The 22,325-nt window shown below is 39.5% G+C and overlaps 1 protein-coding gene across 5 annotated transcripts in view; it reads right to left on the reverse strand.

Moving 5' to 3' along the window:
• Arhgef4 (Rho guanine nucleotide exchange factor 4) overlaps positions 1–20,876 on the reverse strand; it is a 158,535-nt gene extending 137,659 nt beyond the window's left edge. For 2 of the 5 annotated variants that reach the window (XM_021721654.3, XM_021721657.3), the window contains exon 1: positions 20,448–20,875. In XM_021721654.3, the coding sequence (XP_021577329.3) occupies positions 20,448–20,501 (54 nt within the window). In that variant the 5' untranslated portion in view covers positions 20,502–20,875. Of the gene's footprint in view, positions 1–20,447 lie in introns of all 5 variants that reach the window. The other 3 variants (XM_021721650.3, XM_040294228.2, XM_040294230.2) reach the window with 3 other exon arrangements.
• Between the last annotated feature and the right edge of the window lie 1,449 nt (positions 20,877–22,325).

Genomic DNA, 22,325 nt, shown 5'->3' on the forward strand with positions numbered 1-22,325 from the left:
CTCCATTTCCACCAATGAGTTGTGTGCTGTTGGTAAAAGTTTGGAAGTACTGAGACTCAATTTTTTTTTTTCCTGAAAGGAATGGATTAGCAAGGGTCACAGTTAATCGTTTTTATTTTATCCTTGGTAAATCTGGGAGAGGAACCTATCACAGAGCTTAAGTGATTTTCTCAAAGACACACAGCTAACTTTAGAGGGCAAGATTAGGATGTCTTCACCTGTGTCTCCTCCACACAGGGGCTTCACACCCACACAGGGATCAGATATAGGGAAGCACAAATGAGTCCTTGCTAGTGGTCAGCTAGATGACCTGGCTGTGCTACCTCCTCTTGCAAGGCATTGGCGCCAATTCTGGAAACCACTCACCAGTCCATTGAAGCCCACCTGGCTCAGAGAAGCCTTCCCAGCTATTATGGTTTAGATATGAGATGTCCCCCAAAAGCTCATGTGTAAGATAATGCATGAATGTTTAGAGGTGAAATCATTGGGTTATGATAGACTTAACCTAGTTAGTGCATTAATTCATTGAAAGGATCAATTGGGTGGTAACTGTAGGCAGGCAGCATGTGGCTAGAGGAGGTGGGCCACTGGAGGACTGCACTTGAGATATATATTTTGTCCCTGGTGAGTCAACCTTAGTGTCTCTGCTTCCTGATTGTTATATCCTGAGCTTCTGCCCTCTCTCACACTTTTCCACCATGATTTCCTGCCTCTCCTCGGGTACAAAGCAATGGAGTTGGCCACCTATAGACTAAGATCTCTGAAACTGTGATGAAATAAACTTTCTCTTCTAAAATTTTCCTTGTCCGGTCTTTTGGTCACACTAATGAAAACGCTGACTAAAACACCAGCCATGGGTGGGCACAGGCTTTACAGCTTACCTTTACAGCTATCTGTCATGTCCCAGAAAGCCAGTTCTCAAGCCTTCTCTCCCCACCAAGATGGCCCCAGGTGGTTCTCAGAACCGCAGCTGTGCACATAATCCTCCACCATGAGCAGCGGTGGAACATGAGGACCTGACCCTTTTGGTGGGAAGAAGCCCAAGGTTGATTTTCACATCTGCCACTTTTCCTTCTTTATCTGCCAACATAGTTTTATGCTCCAAATGAATAATCATGTCTCTTTCAAGCTCCCATGTCTCATAGGTTTTACTGACTTGGAAGGTCTACACTTGTTTGCTGTGGTTTGCACCCTCTGAAACTCCTATTGAGAGTTTATCTCCTCATCATGAGATAATAAGTGGTGGGACCTGGCAGAACCTTTCAGAGGGGATTAGGGTTCTGTTCTCATGAATACATTAATCCATTCGTGCAATTAATGGATTAAGGGGCTATGGTCTCATTTGAGAGTGGGTCTCTTATAAAAGCCAATTTGTCTAGATGTTGTGTGTTCCCTGCCTCTTGCTATGTGATGCCCTACTCTGCTTTGGGGACTTGACCAGTATGTAGGCCATCACCAGATGTTGATATTGACTTTGGACCAGAATAATCAGCCTTTTTCTTTATAGTTTCCCCAGTCTGTGGTACGGTGTTATTAGCAACACAAAATAGACTGAGACACTATTTGACAGAATGCAGAAGCAACCAAGAAAATTCATTTACTAAGGTCAGTTGATTGATAGCAAAACCACATATGACCAGCAATGGTAAAAGCCTGTGAAAGGGACACACAAGAGGAGTTATAGGTTCTCTTCAATGGTTCTGATTTGGGCAAGAGCCACATCCTGCCAATATGCACCCGAGAAGTCAGTATTCTTTCTTTTCCATGACTGTATCCCCTGTGCTTAGAACCTGCTCTTGCATGTATGTGCTCAATGAACACTGGAAGGAAGGAAGGAATGGCATGATACAGGTTGTCTTGCTTATGTACACCACACATACTGCCATTTAAATTAATGTTTTTGTCTCATTCTTTATGAAATAAAAGGGCAATGAAAGAAGACTTGTTAAAGGCATACTTACTATTAGTCACTGCCGTAGATGAGGCTCACCACTGCCTCTTGGGGAGGCTGAGAATGTGGCCCCATAATCAGAACATGGAGATTTGCTGCTCCAAGAGATGTGCTCTTCCCATGAAGTCTTTATACCATCAGAATGAAAACTGAGTGCTCTGAAGAAATATTATTCTAAATGTGTCTGATCTCATTTATAAATTAGAAGACTATATTAAGGGAATGAATACTGAGCAGGACAAAAAAGAGATGTACCCTATAACCTGTTATAAGCTGATCATCTTTAGATAACTAGATAAGCAGATGACAATCTGCAGTCCATGGGCCAAGTCCAGCCTAACACCTGTTTTTGTAAATAAATTCTGTGTGAACACAGTCATGTCCATTTGTTTTTGTCTTCTCTATGGCTCCTTTGGCTACCTTTGGGTGGAATTGGGTCCTCAAATTCCTGAAGTCCAAATCCATAATGTGATTGTATTTAGAGATAGGATCTTTAATGAGTTAATTAAGATTATATGAAATCATAAGGGTGGGGCCCTCATCTGACAGGATTGGTGTCCCTATAAGACAAGGAAGAGACACTAGAAACGTACACACAGAGGAAAGGTCACAAGAGGACACAATGCGAAGGTGGAATCCATAAATCGGGGGGAAAAAAGACCTTACTTAGAAACCAACCCCGCTGAAATCCTAATCTCAGAGTCCCAACCTAAATTATAGCTTAGCAAAATTTACTCATTATTGTTAAGATATCAACTTTCTCCAAATTGATCTAAAAGTTCCAGTGCAATCCCAATCAGGATTCTAGCAGGCTTTTAATAGAAGCTGTAATGGGATTCTAAAATCTATAGGTAAATGCAAATACCTTAGAGTACCTGAAACAGTCTTGAAAAAGAACAAATTTGAGGTTCTACACAGCCTGATTTCAAAATTTTCAAGGATATAAAGCTACAAGAATCAACACAGTAAGATATTGATGTAAGGGATATTAAATAGCTCAATAGAATCATAAAGATCTACAAAATGGACCTTTTGTTGGTGTCAAAGTAATTAATTGGGGGAAAGCATATTCTTTTCCACCAATGGTGCTGAACACACCAGAATATACACATTAAAAAAAAAAACCCAAAAGTTTATCAAAAGTGACTCAAGAAGAAATACAAACTGTGAGTAGTCCAATAACAATCAAAGGAATTCTATCAATATTAGAATCCTTTGCACAGAGAAAACAAAAGCAATTTTTACCAGATATTCAAGGAGTAAGAGTAAGTAATAAAAATCTTACTAAATCTCTTTCAGAAAAGTTTTTTTTTTTTCAAAAAGGTAGCACTGGTTAATTTGTTCTATAAGGTTAGTATGTCCTCGATCTCAAAACCTGGCAAAACCAATAATGGGAAAGGAAAATGCAAACCAATCTCATCTAGGAACAAAGATGCAGACATCTAAAACAAAGCATCATCAAACCATGTCTGCCACCAAAGAAGAAAAAAGTGCATAATGACAAAGTTGAGGGCATATCAAGACAGAAAGATCAGTTAAATGCAAGGAAAGCTATGCTGGTAACTCACTCTATTCATAGAGTAAAAGGAAATGTCATGCGTCATGAGTGCACCAAGACGTGCAAACAGAAAAGCTCAATAAAAGTCAGTGCCCAATCTAGACACAGGAGAGGCTTCCAGAGGTTTCTGGTGTGTTGGCAAAGCGCTGTTTCTTGACTCATGGGTGATTATATGGGCATTTTCTTTATTACCATATGTTAGTACAAGAGGCCATGCAGTTTGGGGAACAAGAAAAAAGAGAATGCTATAGTTTAAATGTATCCCCTCCAAAAGCATGTACTGGAAATGTAACTGCCATTTTAATAGTATTAAGAGGTGGGATCCTTTTTTTATTATTATTTTTTTGGTTGTAGATGGATATAATACCTTCTTATTTTATTTATTTATTTTTATGTGGTGCTGAGGATTGAACCCTGTGCCTCACACATGCTAGGCAAGCACTCTATCACTGAGCCACAACCAAGAGGTGGGATCTTTAGAAAGGTGACTGGTACATGAGGGCTCTGCACTCATGAAACAGATTCATGTGGTTATAACAGGAGTGGATTCCTTATTGCAGAAGAGGGCTGACTGACTCCTGGATTATATCCCCCCACCCCCAACTCCTTGAAGATTTTCTTTTTTTCTAAATAAACAATAAATCTATTGGAAGCTTATTGGCTTACTCATGGTATAGAAGGAGGAACCGTATACCTAGGTTTTGAGAGGGTCTTGAACCAGAAAAACCTAGATCTTAGTACTAAGAATTTGCATGTTTTCTCTTTAGACTGCAGCTAGCAGATGATCAGTTTAAACTGCGACATTCCCTTGTCAGAATTTGCTGGACATATCACAGATAATATTACACATCTTGAGTCAGGGAAGGGATCCCACAATTAACAGGTCACCAGAATGGGGAAAAATAGAGGAATAACATTAAGGGAATGAATACTGAGCAGGACAAAAAAGATATATATTCTATATCCTATAAAAGGAATTTTCCATAGATCTTTACGTGGAAAATATTCACATCCAGTGACAGTGGGAAAAACTAACACAGTGCACCAAAAAGATCTCCAAGTGGTCACACCTTTAGAAATGTCATACATATGACAAACACAAAGGAAATGAGCTGCGATGAACCCCACCCCAACACTATCTATCTATTTATTTATTTATTTATTTATTTATTTTGTGGTGCTAGGAATAGAACCCAGGGCTTCACTCTACCACTGAGTTACATCACCAGTCTTATTTTTTATCTATCTATCTATCTATTTATTTATTTATTTAGAGAAAGGGTCTCACTAAATTGCCCAAGCTGGCCTCAGTCAAACTTGTGGTCCTCCTGCCTCGGCCTCCAGAGTAGCTAAGATTTTCATTTCCGACTCACCATCATCTTTCTCCAACACTAACCTTGCTCTAATTCTTGATAATTTCAACATCCTTCTACATAATTCTGTGTCAAGCTCTGTGTTGAATGCTTTACAAATAACATCTCATTTAATTCTCACAAAGACCCATTTCTCAAAGGAGGAAACAGCCTTAGAGAAAGTAAGCAGCTGGCTAAACATAAAACTGTTATTTAGAGGTGAAGCTGGGATTCAAAACAAGCTGCTTCTGTTTTATGCTGTGTTATCTCCCTCTATTAGGGAAATAGCTACTATTTCTTAAAAGTAAATAAGAACTGCAAAGATAAATGAAAGAGAGGGCCTGGGATATCCTCTGAACTTTTCTCAGTGTCCCTGGCTTTCTTTCACATATCGAATTCAAATTCTTGCCTTCTATTATTAGTTATTTCCTTTGACTGCATTGAAACTTGTTGGTACACAAGGATCCCTATAATCCAGCAAGGTAGGACCAGGTTGGCAGGCAAATGGACATGGGTGCAAATTCTAGTTTCACCATGAATGAGCTTCCATAAACTTAGCAAATGTCATAACCCCCTTCAGCCTGTATTTGGGGCTATAGAGGTTTATGCTGAAGGTATATATTAGAGAAACAGGCTTGTGTGGACCCAGTTTCCAGATCTGTTACCAGACAAGACTCTAAGCCTGTTAAGTAAATATCAGGTTTCTCATCTGCCAAGAGTTCTCACAGGAAGCTGGGAGACTGTGTAGTTACACAGCCTAAGAAACTCTGCCCAAGCATTCTTCACAATGGCCAAGACATGAAATCAACCTGAATGCCCATCAAAAGATGAATAGATAAGGAAAATGTGGTTCAAAGACACAAGGGAATTTGTATTGCACCTTAAAAAGGAGGAAATCCTGTTATTTTTAACAACATGGATGGGCCTAAAGGACATTATGTTAAGAGAAATAAACCAGGCACAGAAAGACAAATACCACAGGATCTCACTTAAATGTGAGATCTAAATCTAAAAAAAAAAACAAAACAAAAAAAAATGGAACTAATAGAAATAGAGAATAAAATGGTGGTTACCAGGTGGTTTGAGTTGGGGGGGAGCAGGGGTTGAGTGATGTTTGTCAAAGGACACAAAATTTCCGTTAGACATAAGAAACAAGTTCAACAGATCTGCATATCACAATTGACTATTTGATAACAATACTTGAAAATTACTACCAAGATAAATTTTGAGTGTTTTCATTACAAAAATAATAGTGAGTATGTAAGGTGATTATTATGTTAATTAGCTTGATTTAGCCATTTAACATATAGAGACATATTCTACATATATGCCATATATAGAGACACATAGCAAAGCATTATGTTGTACACCATAAACACTTACAATTTTTATTTGTTTATTTTTTATAGCACAGTGATGAAAAATAAATACATCTCCCATAAAAGGGACAGAGATTCCATACAGAAGAATTCCCAATTAAAAAAAGGAAAGCTCAATAAAGAAGATATACTCAAAAAATTTCCTGACCTGCTGTGAGGACTTTATGAGTTAACATACCTAAGCTACTGAACTTGAACAATGTAGTTTCCTCCCTTGTTCCCTCTTTCCTGGCCTCATTCCCTATCAGTCTCTCCCAGGTGCACAGTCTTCAGCCACACCCCATTCTTCAACTTTGCTCCAACATGCCTCTGTGCCCTTGCCTGACCTGGATCCTCTACCTAGATCCTCTACCCTTCCATTCCTATGCTGCCTTACTTGGGCATTCATTAATGCCCAGTTCAAAAGCTACTTCTTCTCTCATGTGTCCCCCTGATGCCCCAAAGTTACTATGTACCTGTCTGTCCTGCCAGAGCAATGTGTGTGCCTCTGCTGTGAACCTAATATACTTCAGTCATTAACAGTCTGTGAGTGTCCTGAGGACAGAGACCACGTTTCATTTCTGTTTGTATGATTATCCCCGTACATATTTCCTCGGCATGTATTAAACTGCATTCAATTCAATTGAACATGCAAAGGAATGAAAACACTGTGGAGAAAGGAAATCCACCATGGTCCCTGAGAATCCCTGCACTTTAAGCTAACAATGCATAAGTTAGTTCCATCTCTGCTCATTTCTCAGAGATGTGTTGGCAGAGAACAATACTGAAGGATGAGGTAATGTCTCCTTCCAGGACAAAGAGTTGGCTTGCTATAAAGGAAGGGATTGCCCAAGCTCAGTGACCCTCAGCTGTGGATACAAACTTATTGTCCACCCAGCAGAATCCAGTGAGCCCTCTGTGCTGACTAAGTAGGATTAAGGAGGTATAAACAAGCATAAATAGGATGCTCTTGCCACTTGTTGCACTATGAATAATCAAGTCCTTTGTTTCTGGTCCAGGAGTCTCATGTCTTCTGACAGCACTCACGAAACAGTACTAGGATCATTTGTTATCTCAGAAGTCAACAAACTATAGACTGTGGATTACATCTAACCTATGACCTGTTTTTGTACAGTCAGTGAGCTAGAATGTTTTTTTATTCTTTTAAAAATACTTTTTAAGAGTTGCAAAAAAATGATAAAAATAAATAAATAAATGTCAGAGACCTTATGATACCCACAAAGCTCAGAATATTTATGATTTCATTTTCAAGAGGAAATGTTTTCAACTCCTATATTATTTTGTGAGAAGGGTAAAATGAATCTGAGTCTCTGACAAGTTCCAACTCTTCAGTTAACTTCCTGAGATAAGGAATGGCCACCTCTTCCTCTGCATTCCAGCCCCAAGGACAGGATTTTACCATCCTATGGGATATCTTGGCAAGTATAGGATGCACACAGATATTAAAGAATAAGATCTGGGCTGGAAACTGAGATGGGTGTGGGTAAGTTCATTTTCTGTTGCTTTAATGAAATACCTAAGGCTGGATTGGATGTTTTATAAATAAAAGAGTTTTATTTATCTCACCGTTCTGGAGGCCCAAGAGCATGGTTCTGACCTCTTCTTGGCTCTGGTGATGGACTCCAGCAGGAGTGAAAGGCAAGACAGAGAGCCAGAGAACAAGCCAGAGAACAATCCTGCTATAACAATCCTCTCGTGAGAACTAACCACGGTTTCTAAGAGAACTATGTTAACTCTTTCTGAGGGCAATTCCCCAATGACCTCCCAAGAAACCCTACTTCTTTAAGGTGCCGGCACCTCTCTTGTTGCCTCACTGGGGGCCACATTTGGGGCCATGCAGCGTGAACCCTTGGGGGACATTCTCAAACCATAGTACATAGAACGAGGCCATCACTATGTAGGAAAAGCCATGTGAATGAGGTGATCTAGAGTTGTGTGGACAGTAACAATACAAGGTTGGTGGAAGAGCCTGAGATAATATTACAAGATGGAGAGAAGAAATGGAGCCTGTGAAGGAACCAGGACAAACAGAGAGTGAAAGAGAATGCAAATCAGAACACTTTGCATTTGCAAGTCATGACTGAGAGTGATGTCAGCAAAACAGCAGATTAGGAAACTCCAAGCTCTCATTTACCAACAGACATGTCACACAACCAACCAGAGCTCTGCCAGCTTTGCTGGATATCTGGAAAACAATCAAAAGTTTCAGCAATCAAGCAAAATGTTTGATCAAGAAATCATTTTCAAAAGGTAGGAAAGTTCAACGGTGTTTTTGCCTTGCTCCTCCCCCACCCTCAACCATAGGGCGCTCTTGGTCTTGAGCGGTGACAGCTCAGGTCCTTGTTCCTCTACTAAAATTGGAGGGGGAAAAAAGAGACCTTGCCTTCAAGTATATGTATATGTTCATGTGTGTTTTAACATGTCTGGGGGATACATGAAGGACTGTCTCAATCATCCCTGTTGGTATAAGTCAGAACACAAATAGGAACAGTTATTGGCATCAAATCTGCCATGTTAGGTCAGAAGCCATTTTGTCTAGGGACTCTTAAGTTTAGATTTAGGGCCAATTTATCTCAGGATTCTGAGGCAATGCTGCGTAGCCTCCCATGTGCCTAAGAACATCCCAGCCCATGATGCAATCTTTAATCATGCTTGTGAAGTTCCTCTTTTAGGCTATAAAGCTGCTCTGTGAGTGCTGACACGCTGATGCTCTCCTCGGAGGAGAAAGACTTGTTGGTGTCCTTTCAAAAGTGACAGTCAATGTTCTTTTTTTTTTTTTAATATTTATTTTTTAGTTTTAGGTGGATACAATACCTTTATGTGGTGCTAAGGATTGAACTCAGTGCCTCTTGCATGCTAGCTGAGCACTCTACCACTGAGCCACAACCCCAGCCCTGACAATCAATGTTCTTAATGCAACTAGGGGACAAGGATGCCTGAGGCAAGAGATTCTGGGTGGAGACAGAAAATAGACCATTAAAGCCTAGAAGGAAAAGCTATGGTGAGAGGCTTTAAAAAAAAAAAAATCAGGGAATTCAAAAGCAACTGCATATAGGGGAGAATTTAAAAAGTCACTCATGCCCAGTCAAGATACATGCCCAGAAAAGATCTCAAACCAGAGCTAATCCCTATGCTCAGAACCCAAAGGAAGCTGCAACAGTGGTACCCTTTATGTTTTAAATGTAGCCTTTGTTCCCTGACACAGCGACCTTCTTCTTTTGGTGACTTATTTATAATTTTTTTTCAGTTGTAGATGGACACAATACCTTTATTTACTTATCTATATTTGGAGCTGAGGATCGAACCCAGGGCCAGCCCCAGCCCTGGTGACTTATTTTTAAAAGGACCTGTTTCTTTCTTTTCTTCTCTCTCCTCATCCCTAATCTCTCCAGCTCTCTAATCTCAAAGCAAACAGGATTGCCTTTCTTCCCCACCCTAGGCAGAGTTATCTGTCCCTGAGTACACACTCACCACAGGAATGAAGTAATTCAGACTTTGGGGATGGTACCAGAAGATCTCAGAAATGACTCTCTCTCTCTCAAATTAACAAGTGAATTACAACTCTGGACAGAGAACACACAGAATACAGCCTTTGAATCATCTCCTTAAAACCCCCCTGTTCCTGCCAATGGGCAAAATCAGACAAAATCAGAGCACAGAGTCTTCCTGTGCTCTCCTTTACTAGTAAAGCAATAATCCTTCTTTTTCCTTTTTCTCAAAACCGTGTCCTTGTTATTGGATTGGCATCAGGGATAAGAACCAAGCTTTTGGTAATACATGCTTTGCCAAAATATTAGCTGGGCACAGTGGTGTATGTCTGCAGTCCTAGCTACTTCGGAGGCCGAGGCGGGAGGATTGCTTGAGCCCAGCAGTTCAAGACAAGCCTGGGCAACGCAGCAAGATTCTATTTAAAAAAGTGTGAAAGTGTGTGTGTGTGTGTGTGTGTGTTAGCTGACATATGCTAAAAGAACAGAGGTTTCCAGGTGTACAAATGACAAGGAAGAGACTCAAACTACTATCACCTCCTACAAGCAAGCAAACTAATTACCTAAAAAAGGAAATCATGAGGAAAGGCAAAAATCTGATTTCCAAAGTCAGTACATTATAATAACCAAATGCCCATTTTCAACAAAAAAAATTACAAAGCATGTATAAAAAATAAATAATAAAATTTAAAAAATTAGAAAATATAGTTCATTCAAAGGAACAAAACAAATTGAGAGAAAACATCCTTAAGGAAGCCCAGACATCAATCTTATTAGATAAGACTTTGAAACAACTGTTTTAGGGGGGACAGACTATTTTAAGTACAAGGTTGCTTATCGGTTGGCAGGTCTGATCAGGCCTAATCAGGAATTTGAGGAAAAGTCTCTGGTCTCACTAGGAGTACTGAAACTTGAGAATTGAAAGGAAATTGATAAAATAGGGCTGGGGATGTGGCTCAGTGGTTGAGTGCCCCTGAGTTCAATACCTGGTACCCTGCCCCCCCCCCCCCGCAAAAAAAAGTGAAATATTTTATCCAATCTCTACTTCCCTTATTAAAGGCAAGGAAATAAGCCCAGCAATGATGATTGCTGTAACAGAATCTGGTCTTCTACAACTTAAATTTTCTAATTCTCAATCTTCTCTTGTCTATATAAATTTATATAAATTATATATAAATATGAATAAATTCTAACCCATGTGAATATCATAAAGTCTTATGAATTTTAGTTTAGGTCAACTTGGGAGGCCTACTTGGACAGTATTTTGCTTCATAAGTATGATAACCTTAAGAGATGTCACTCAAGTTAGAAACTAAGTAGGCTGTCATAGTAATCCTAATTAAGACCCTGGCTCAGTTTGCTAGTCATGCTTCCCTGTCAGAGGACATAAGCTTTTGTGAAATATTTAGGCTGATACACATTCTGTATAAAAACACTGTGAACTACAAGTAGAAGATCAATTTTTAAAAGCCCTTAAAACACAGAACAAAGATATAGAATGTATGTTCATTTATAGGGAAATAATTTATGTTCATAATGTAAACATGTAATAGAATTAAAGGATTAGTTGTCTCATAATCTGATCAGGAAGGGAGAAGGAAACATGAATTTATAACAATGTGTTATTTAATATCTGTAATTTTAATATTTAAAATAGTCTGATAGCCAGGTTGCCAGAATAGTCCTATTCATAAAAAGTTACACTACAATAATGTGGGGGTAAATTTACAGTCTCTTTTGTTTTATAGTAATTATTTCATAATTCAGGTGAATTTACAATTAAGTCACTGATAGTAAAAACTTTATGGTAAATATTTGCTCGATGATAAACATCTCAATGATAGACAAGACGCATAGGAATGATACCACAGCTTGTCTTTATGAAAGCTGCCACGTCAACAACATGAGTACTTTGTATGTATACTAACATTGCTAATTTTCACATATGCTTCAGCTATAGAACCACAATTTTTAGAATCATTTGTTATGGTGCTTCCTCCAAATGAAATATCTGTGCTATTATAATCTACTGTATTAATTTTCCTAAATATTGGAATTATTGATCTGTTGACAAAACTTATTGCTGTCATGTGACTACAAGTTGAAGCAACCATTCTATAAAATTCTTAGAGAACTGTACAGATACAAAGAAATTTACATAATCCTAAAACATTTTTAGGGCTAATTGTTAATAGATAATTTTATCATTTTGAGATACCAAGAAATGAATCCCCTACGTTGTATCTTTTTGGTTCAACTTTCTTTACCATGTCTACAACTATTGTCAATATAACTTTACTTATTAGTAGACTTCATTTATTCTTAGTAGCAATTAATAATAAGTCTTCCACTGTTATAAGAATCAAACAGCAATATCTATTTCTGCCAAAATTTAGACATCTTATTTTCAGAGAATTGATGAATTTGCTTTGAGAAGACACCAAAATGTTATTTGTTTCCATATAGAGATTTGCTGATATTTATTTTTATGTTTGTATACTTCAGTATATTGTTGATTTTAGAAGTTTTGAGTCACCACTACTTTAAGTCATCCAAATAAGTGGGCAGCCAGAAGTAATATTTGCTTGGGTGCAATCTGTTTGCATTGGTTACACATGATTCAGTGCATAAATAAGTAAACAAATCTTTTAATTTGAAAGTGAAAGATTTTAGCAATCTTACAAGTTAAAGATTATAATTTTATGAACTAGATCAAACATTTAATTTCCTGAAACCTTTTAATGTCTCCAGTACAAGAATGGAAATGTTTGAAAGCCTTGTTAAGCTCATAATACTTTCTGTTCAACACTGTAGAGTTTCCATCTATTGTTGAATAAACAATACTGAATTTTTTTTCTATGAACAAAAAGTGGAAAATGTCAATTTCTTTAATTGTTTAAAAGAGGTAAAATGATAGTTGTATATCTTTCAATTTATAATGAAAATGAATGCGTCTTTTCAAATACTACTAGAATTATGATGATTTCAGATAAGGGAAAACATGGATTAAAAAATTAAATAAAACCAGGTAAACAACATCTGAACAAAATGAGACTATCAACAAAGGGACAGAAATTATAAATAATAGCCAAACAAAATTCTGGAGATGAAAAAAGTATAATAACTGAAATGAAAACTTCACTATAGAGATTAAACAAAAGAGTTGAGCAGGCAGAAGAAAGAATCAGTGAGTACGAATATAGGACAACGGAAACTATACGGCATAATTACAGAGCACAAATAATAGAGAATGAAGAAAAGTGAACAGAACTTGAAAGATTTATGGGATGACATCAAGTGAGACAACATACTTGGGGAATCCAGGAAGAAAAAAGAAAGAGAGACAGAAAAACTATCTGAAGAAATAATGGCTGGAAACTTCCTAGATTTGATGAAAGAACTAAATCTACAAATTTAGAAAGTGCAAAAAACATGACACATTCACATCAAGACACATGATAATCCGACTGACAAAGAGAGAACCTTGAAAGCAATAAGAGTAAAGTGGGAATGGACAAGAGATCCCCCATAATACTATCAACCATACTAATCAGAGATTTTGAAGGCCAGAAAAATTGAAATAATATATTCAAAGTGCTGAACTAGGGAAAAGCCTTATCGACCAAGAATTCTGTATCGGGAAAAACTGTCTTTCAAGAGGTCAGGTCACTTCACACCTTCTCCAACCCCGGCAGCAGCCCTTGGAAAGTTCACCTAGGTGTGGAAGGTAAGGGTTAGAGAGATGAGTTCACCCTGTCAGGGGATAAGCTGGGGACCCTAGCCTCAGGAACAGCCCTGGCAGCCCTCCACCCACCACCCACAGGTTCACTCCCTTGAAGCCCAAGGTGAAAGTGCAGGCATGCACAAACACCTGCTTGGAACAGCACCTGGATATGAACACTCCACCACTGTGCTGTCCCTGGCCTCAGCCACCAGCATGCCCCAGGGGGTGACTGGTCCAAACTGAGATGTTCTGGGCCTATAAAATTCACACTGGGTTTGCCATCCCAGCAACTTGGGAGGCTCAGGCAGGAGCCTCCCAAGAAAAAAAATTTTTAAGTAAATATGAAGATATAAAGATTTCTGATAAAGCTAAATACATGGGTAATTGTGAAAGCCAGTGTGACAGTAATCCTGATTTGTAACTACACTTATAGTTTTCTACAGGACTTAAAAGACAAATGCATAAAAAATTTGAATCTGTTCTTGTGCACACAATGTATAAAAACACAATTTGTAACATTGAAACATAAAGGGGTATGGCTGAAGAACTATTGGAGTACAGTTTTTAAAATGCAATCACTTTGTAATTTGTAATTATATTTGATAATTACAACAGTTAAATGTTATTTTTAGTTCCCATGGTAAACAGACAAAATATCCATAGGACAGCCACAAAAGGAAACAAAAAGTGCATCAAAATGTGTCACTAAAAAAAAAAAAAAAAAAAAAAAAAGGCAGCTGAATATAAAAGAAGGCAGTAATTGGGAAAATGATAGTCAAAAAAGCTATGAGACAGAAAACAAATAGCAAAATGGCTAGGCTCCTTCCTATCAGTAATTACTTTAAATGTAAATGGTTTAAACTCACTAATCAAAATGTAGTGGTTGGCATAATTGGTTTTTTTTAAACTACATAATCTAAACACTCTACCTATAAAAGATACATTTTGGATCTAAAGATACAAACAATTTGAAAGTGAAAGTATAGAAAAATTTATTACATGAAAACACTAACCAGAAGAGAGCTGGGATGACTATACTAATGACAGACAAAATAGACTTTATGTGGGGGAAAAAATGTTACAGAGACAATATAGACTGATGAAAGGGTCAATTCATTCACCAAAATCATATAACACCTATTAACATATGTGCATGAAAATCGGAGCCTCAAAATATATGAAACAATCCCTGACAGAACTGAAAGGAGAAACAGAGAGCTCTGCATCAATAATCAAAGACTGCAGTGATTGAACAACCAGACAGAAGATTGATAAGGGAATAAAGGAATTGAATAACACAACATACAGATTAGACTTAACAGACAGAAAAGTATAGCCTAGTACACATTATTCTCAAGTGTTTGTGAAATATTCAAATAGACCGTACATTATACCATAAAAACAAGACTTAATATAAAAAAGATTGCAATCATAAAAGGTGGTTTTTTTCCTATAGCAATGCAGTGAAGGCAGGAATCAACAACAGAAGGAAAGCTGGAAAATGCACAAGCCTGGGGAAATTACCCTTAAAGAGAATGCTGAATAAGAGTATGTTAAAGAGTATGTTAAAATATTCAGAATATGTTAACATTACTCTTAAAGAAAAGCCCAGGACCAGATAGCTTCACTGGTGAATTCTACCAAACCTACAAGAATTAACACCAATCTTTCTCAAATTCTTCAAGAAACTAAAGAGGAGGAAACACTCCCTAACTCATTCTGAAGCCATTATTACCTTGATACCCGAACAGACAAAGATAATACAAAGAAAAAACAAACAAACAAACAAAAAACTACAGGCCAATATCCCTAATGAACATCAATGCAAGATGTTAATAAAATGCTAGTATACCGAAATCAGTGGCATATTAAATGGATTATATATGATGGCCAAGTAAGATTTATTCCCAGAATAGTGGCTCAATGCATAAAAATCTGTTAATGCAGAATACCACAATACTAGAAGTAAGGAAAACACACACACACACACACACACACACACACACACACACACACATACAATCATCTTAACTGATGCAGAAAAGGCACTGGACAAACTTTCACATCTTTTCTTGAAAGAAAAAAAAAAACTCTAAATAAGCCAGGAATAGAAGAAAACATGCTTAAGATGACAAAAGCCATACATGAAAACCATGGCTAACATCATATTCAAAAAAGAATAAAAGCTTTTCCCCTTGGGCAGGAATAAGTCAAGGTACAGCTTCCTCAGGATTTTCAACACATAAGATAAAATCATCTGCAAATAGAGATAATTTCACTTCTTCCTTTTCAGTTTAAATGCCTCTATTATTCTTTGTGCCCATTTACTCACTCTGAGACTTCTAGTACTATGTTGAATAAAATATTACTTTAAGAGTAGCAATCTTTATGTGGAAAAAGCAGTAATGCTTGCCTTTGGTCAGCTTTTGATTATATTGTTAGGTAAAGATATGTTAATGATTGCTGTGTCTTCTCAGAAAATTGACTCCTTTATCACTATGTAATGCCTTCAATACCCTGGACTTGACTTGTCAACAAAGTTTTAGATATAACATTGAAAGCATAGTCTACAAACAATAACAACAAAAATCTGATAACACAGACTTTGTGAAAAATTAAAAACTCTTATTCCATCGAAGATACATGGTTAAAGGTGAAAAGCCAAGCCACAGACTGTGAGAAAACATTTGCAAAATGCATATCTAATAAAGGACTTGTCTCCAAAATTGAAAACGAAATGAATAACCCAATTAAAAAGTAGACAAAAGATCTGAAGAGATAACTGGTCAAGAAGTTATATAGATAACAGACAAGGTGAAAATATGCTTCACATCATATATCACTGGAGAACTGCAAACTAAAGCAACAATTAGATACCACTATATACCTATTAGCAAGGTCAGAATCCAAAGTACTGACAGCACAAATTGCTGAAAAAGTGGTAGTCTTACTGGAATTGTCAGTCATTCCTGGTGGGAATGCAAAATAGCACATCCACTTTGAGAGACAATTTCTTACAAAACTGAAAATACTCTTACCACATGATCAAGTAATTGTCCTGCTTGGTATTTGTGTATACTATGACATATTATAATAAAAAGGAACACATTAATAACATATACACAACTCGGATCAATCTCCAGAGACTTATGTTGAGTGGAAAATCCAAATCCCCAAATGTTACATACTGTGTAGATCCATTGGTACACTATTCGGGCAATGACAAGACTGTAGAAACGGAGAGCAGATGCATGTTTGTCAGTGGTTAAAGATGAGAGTTGGTGTGGCTATAAAAGGACAACACAGGGGTCTTTGTTGAGATAGAAAGGCACTGTATCTTGACTGTGTCCATGTCATTATCCTAGTTGTGATGTTGTGCCACAGTTTTGTAAAATGCCACCGTTGGGGAAATTGGGTGAAAAGTGTAGTAGTTCTTTGTATTATTTCCTATAACTGCATGTAAATCTATAATTATATGCTCCCGAAATATGACTTAATTATAAAAACAATCATATTCTCACCTTGAATCACAAACGTATCTCTTAAGGAAGTTTTGAGTAGATTTTGTTTCTATCTGCCATATAAGAAAGAAAAGGCATTGAAAACTTAAGAGATCTGAGGTCACTCAGGCAGAGGTGAACTATGCCAAGGACATTCAGGGCTGAGGAAGGGCTGGCCATGTCAGAAGCATGGCCTAAGGACAGAGGGCTGGTCAGCTCTGGGCTCTGAGCCAGCCTGCCCCCACCAGGATTCCTTCACCTGTTTTCTCAAGACTGAGGAGAAAACAAGAGGGCGAACTGCCGGTACTGCCACCTAGTGGCTTGTCTCCTGAAAATGAGAAAGAGGAAGAAAACCACAGGTCTGCGTGGGGTGAGCCTCTGGCTTGGCAGCTGGAGAGAACCTGCAGAATAAGGTAACTTGCTGGAATCGAACATTAATGAGCTGTTCTCTAATTTGTAAAAGGAGAAGACCAAGAATTGAACTGTGCTTCTGGGCCAGAGGACAGAGGTGGACAAAAATGTCAACATCTCTAATGAATCTGTATGGCTGATGGCAAAGAAGGTTTCTGTGGGTGTTTACTGTTCAAGGAATGCTCCAGGTGCAACCTGTCACCATCAAGCAATCCACAAGAGTAGTCATTTCACTGCAAAGCAACCTTGAGGGGGTCAGAGTTCTCTGGGGAGGCAGCAGTCCCACCTTGTAACCTTCTTGCCTTCAAGTGCCCTATCACCCACTCCCACCCCAGTGTTACCTTATCTGGCTTCTACTGTCCTTCCAGTTGGGGTTCATTTCTTTGACCATGAGAGGTGGCCTGTTATACTGAAAAGAAGACTCTAACTAAAATTAGACATGTAATAGGGCCAGGCACAGTGGCGCATGCCTGTAATCCCAGCAGCTCGGGAGGCTGAGACAGGAGGGTCGCAAGTTCAAAGCCAATCTCAGGAAAGGCGAGGTGCTAAGCAACTCTGTCTCTAAATACAACTCAAAAATAGGCTGGGAATGTGGCTCAGTAGTCAAGAGCCCCTGAGTCCAATCCCCCGTTTAAAAAAAAAAAAAAAGAAAAGAAAAGAAAGAAATTAGTTAATATAGACAGTACTACCATTAGTAGCTAAGTAAAAAATACCCAGTGGCAACATCTGAGTCTTATTTTCATCTTTCATAAGATAGAAATGAGGATGATGCTATTATTTGTCAAACCTATAAGACTTCATGCTGCAGGCTGGCCCCCACAGTGAGCCGGCTCTTCCTCCTCCATCTGACTTGGAGTCTTGTGAGCTTTGAAGTGTTTACAGACCAGCACTGAGTGCTTGTGTGTGTGCTCCCAGTGGAGTGTGTGAGTAAGCACAGGTACATGTGGGCTGGGCTGGGCACAGGTAGACAAGAAAGTAGGCACCCCCTTGCCCACTCCACACAGGCCTGACTCTGTCCCCTAAACTGCATGGAGGCTCTGCCAGGCATTGTTGCCCCTGAGTTACACACATGGAACTGACGTCCTGGCCCTCTTTCTTTCTTCTCTGCTCCTTTGTACCCCTCCTTGTGCAGTCCACAACCCCAAAATAATAGGGAAATTCTTCCCACTCCTGAGGAGCTGGCAGGAAAACAATCTCCTTTCTAGTGACTCCATTAGAAACCGCATTAAAAGTCTTGCATAAGTAGACAAAAGAACTTGCCTGAAGTAAGATTTGCAATTGTACCCAGTGGTCATGGGGGAAGGAACGCATAATTGGCAGGATTCAGCTCCAAGAAGGAGGTACAGAGAGCTGGTAAATGGCAGAAAATAAGCCCTGAAAAGAGACCTGGTGGAGAATGGGGCACCTAGACTGTGCAGACAGAAGGGCCTAGGTATGCAAGGGCCAAGTTTTTCAAGATAATATTCATTTTAAAATTCTATTGTCATGTGTTCTGGAGTCAAAAAGCAAGGCTTATAAACCTATGGGGACATGCCAAAGGAAGGAAGAGTGTATATGTATATATATATATATATATACATACACACACTGCTCTGAAGCTTGAGATCTGTTTGATAACCAGCTAGTCTGCCTCACCAACAAGGTAAACTGCTTGACGCAGGAATTTTTAGAAAGCTAAGCTTATTCCCTGAAAATGAAGGAATTACTAGTGGTTCCCCAGCAAGGCTCACTACCAATCCTTCTCTAAACCATACCCAGTGCTGGGAGGCACGAGTGTTCTATTTTTACAGATTGGTGGTTCCTATTCTATTAAGCTAAGAACTTACCTGTGGTTATACCTCTGACAGCAGATGCTTCTGATCTGAGATCATACACGACCAACTCACTCACTCCACAGCCACTTTGTTTCTTGAGTCTTTGGTGGGGGGTAAGAATTTACCTCCAAGCCAGGGAGCCAAAGTCTCTCCATTTTTCTTGAACCATTAGCCAGAGAGAGGAAGAGTGTTTGGTTTTTATTAATGAGGGGTTAGAGGTTCATCCCAGGATCCAGAATAGTGGGCCTAAATTTCCTGTGTTGCTAGCATGAATAGCAGCATGGGATTTAGAAAATGTATCGTATGTATGGACAGATATCCAGACAACTTTGGGAAAATCTATAAAATTAAATGGATTTTTCTTCTTGTAGATTTAACGAAGCCTTTGTGTATTAACGGGTATTTTAAAGTTCCAAGTGTAGAAAACGAGTTTACAGCCTCTTGTACAGGCAGGGGTGGAGCTGGGAAAGCTGGCCTGTGCCCCAGCTCTGCCATCCCATGACCCCATAGTGAAGTGACTGGACGACTCCTGTCCTGCTGATATCCCATGGCTACAGCCATGCTTTGGGAAGGCCCTCTGCTCACTCTAATGCTTGCTATGGCTTTTACCAGAGTCAGTACTTCCTCTGCGGAAGTACTGAAAGAAAGTACTAAAAGGTACTAAAAAAATTATTTTTTACTGAAAGAAAGTACTGAAAAGTACTGAAGTCCTGAAAGTATCAGCTCTCTCTGATACTAGACCAACAAGCGTAGAACTGAAGGTTCAATGGTGGCATGAATTTGGCTATTTTTTTTTCTCCCACTCCCTGGGGCAGAAGACTGTGGTCCACCCCTGGCTACATCCCTGACGGTGAATGACTCTGGGGAGGTTGTTTTTAATTCTCAGAACTTCACTCAACATACGCGGTTCTGAATGGTCGACGTTGGAATGGGCACAGGAAAATGAAGACTTTTCAAACACAAAGCTTTGAGGGGAAGGAACCCCTTCCCCTCAAAGCTTTGAGGGGAAGGAACCCCTTCCCTGCTCCCCCTCCTAGACAGCAGCCTGGCTGCTAGTGGCACTGGTGCGTGCTCCCCAAGGCTGAGCAGTTTCTACACCTACCTCTGCACACTCCATGCCTATTTCTGCTTTTCCATCTCAACATGCCCTGCCCTCAATCTTAAATGACCCTTCTTCTGACCACCCAATCCTTCCAGAAACTCTGCCCCACGCCTGGGGCTGAGTTCCGATTCTTTCTTTATGTCCTTACACCTTGCGTCAACATTCACCTACCTGGTCTGGGTAGGATATGACACCAGAGAGAAAAGCAGAATTAGCCTGGTGCATCCCCCTCCCTCCAGCAGTTGGAGTGTCTCACTGTGAAGCCTTTACACGGAGCAGCAAAGGACGAAGATTGTTCTCAGAGGCAGGGAGACTTCTGCATGCCCCTAAATTCCTCTTTGATGAATGTGCCCAGAAAGGCAAATAACAAAGTTTCTCAGTTGCTGCCAGGCAACCTGAGGGCTCAGTGGGTCCTGGCTGCCACTCTGGGTTGTTGCCAAGAGGCCTCTCTCAGCTCCTCTGTGTGTGTGTACGTGGCTGATGTCCAAGAAGCAGCACCATCCCCAGCCTGAGCCTCTGGTCTCCGAGGTTAACTAGCAAAAAACACAAAACCATTCTCTCTACCCCTTTTCCTCTAGGGTTTGACTGAATAAGACGGGGCTATTCCCTGGACTGAGGAAGGGCTCTGTGTGAATGCAAATGCCTCAGCTCAGGGAGCTGGCTGCACTGCCACGTGACTGCATCCTCAGAGCTCCCCGACTGCCTGGCTTCCTTCCCCACTTTCACTTCTCTCTAGCTGTAAAGGTCATTGTTCCCCCAGCAGCTTCTATGCTCTTTCTAATTCCAGACACAGCCCTAAGTCTTCCCTAATGTGTTGGCCATGATCAAACACCCACCACCAGCCCCCTCTTCAGACTAGGGACCCAACTGCCACCAGGATTCTCAAGCTTATCCCAGGATAACTCTCCATTAAAAAAAAAAAAAATTGTTCTTTTTAGTTATATGACAGCAGAATGTATTTTGCCATATTAAACATATAGGGAGTATAACTTCCCATTCTTGTATATGATGTGGAGTTACACTGGTTGTGTATTCATATGTGAACATAGAAAAGTTATTTCCCTTCATTTGCCTTTCCTATTTCCACACCGTTTTCTCTTCGTTCCTCTTTGTCTAATGCAAGAAACTTCTTTCTTCCCTTCCCTATCCCCGTATTGTATGTTAGCATCTGCATATCAAAGAGAATATTCGGCCTTTGGTTTTGGGAGATTGGTTTATTTCACTTGTCATGATAATCTCCAGCTCCATCCATTTACTGCACAATGCCATAATTTCAACTGTCCTTCATGGCTGAGTAACATTCCATTGTGTATATATACCACATTTTCCTTATCCATTCATCTGTTGAAGGGCACCTAGGTTGGTTCCACAGCTTGGCTATTGTGAATTGAGCTGCTATAAACATTGATATGACTGCATCACCATTGTACGCTGATTTTAAGTCATTTGGGTGTATGCTGAGGAATGGGATAACTGGGTCAAATGGTGGTTCCATTCCAAGTTTTCTGAGGAATCTCCCTACAGCTTTCCAGAGTGGCTGCTTTCTAGTTTGCAATCCCACCAGCAATGATAAATCTCTATTTGGGCAAAAACAGCACCATCCCCCTAGCTGTTGGAGGCAGAAACCCAGGCCCTTCTTGTCCATCCATATGCTATCTGGCTCTAAATTCTCTAGATCACACTTCTGGGGAGCTCTAAGTATGTTCTCTCATCTATTCTCACTGCCCTGAATCAGTGGTACCTTCCCATCACTGTCTAGATTTTTTTTGCAGCTTCTAAATAACTCTGCAGACCTCTAAGCCTTTACTTCCCTGGCTCTCTCTATTGCCAGACAGATCCTCCTAAGGCTTGAATTTGACAGTTTATCACATCACCTCCTCTGCCTGACATCTGTGAAATGCCCTCTATGGTTGGCTAAATGATGACCCCCAGAATGCTCGCATCCTAAGTTGCAGAACCTGCGTTACTTTTTATGGTAAAGGGAATTTGTAGATATGACTGAGGATCTCAACACGGGAGATTAGCTTGCATTATCCAGGTAGGCCTGAT

This window comes from Ictidomys tridecemlineatus, chromosome 7 (genome assembly GCF_052094955.1).
Source record: "Ictidomys tridecemlineatus isolate mIctTri1 chromosome 7, mIctTri1.hap1, whole genome shotgun sequence".
NCBI classification, from domain to species: domain Eukaryota; kingdom Metazoa; phylum Chordata; class Mammalia; order Rodentia; family Sciuridae; genus Ictidomys; species Ictidomys tridecemlineatus.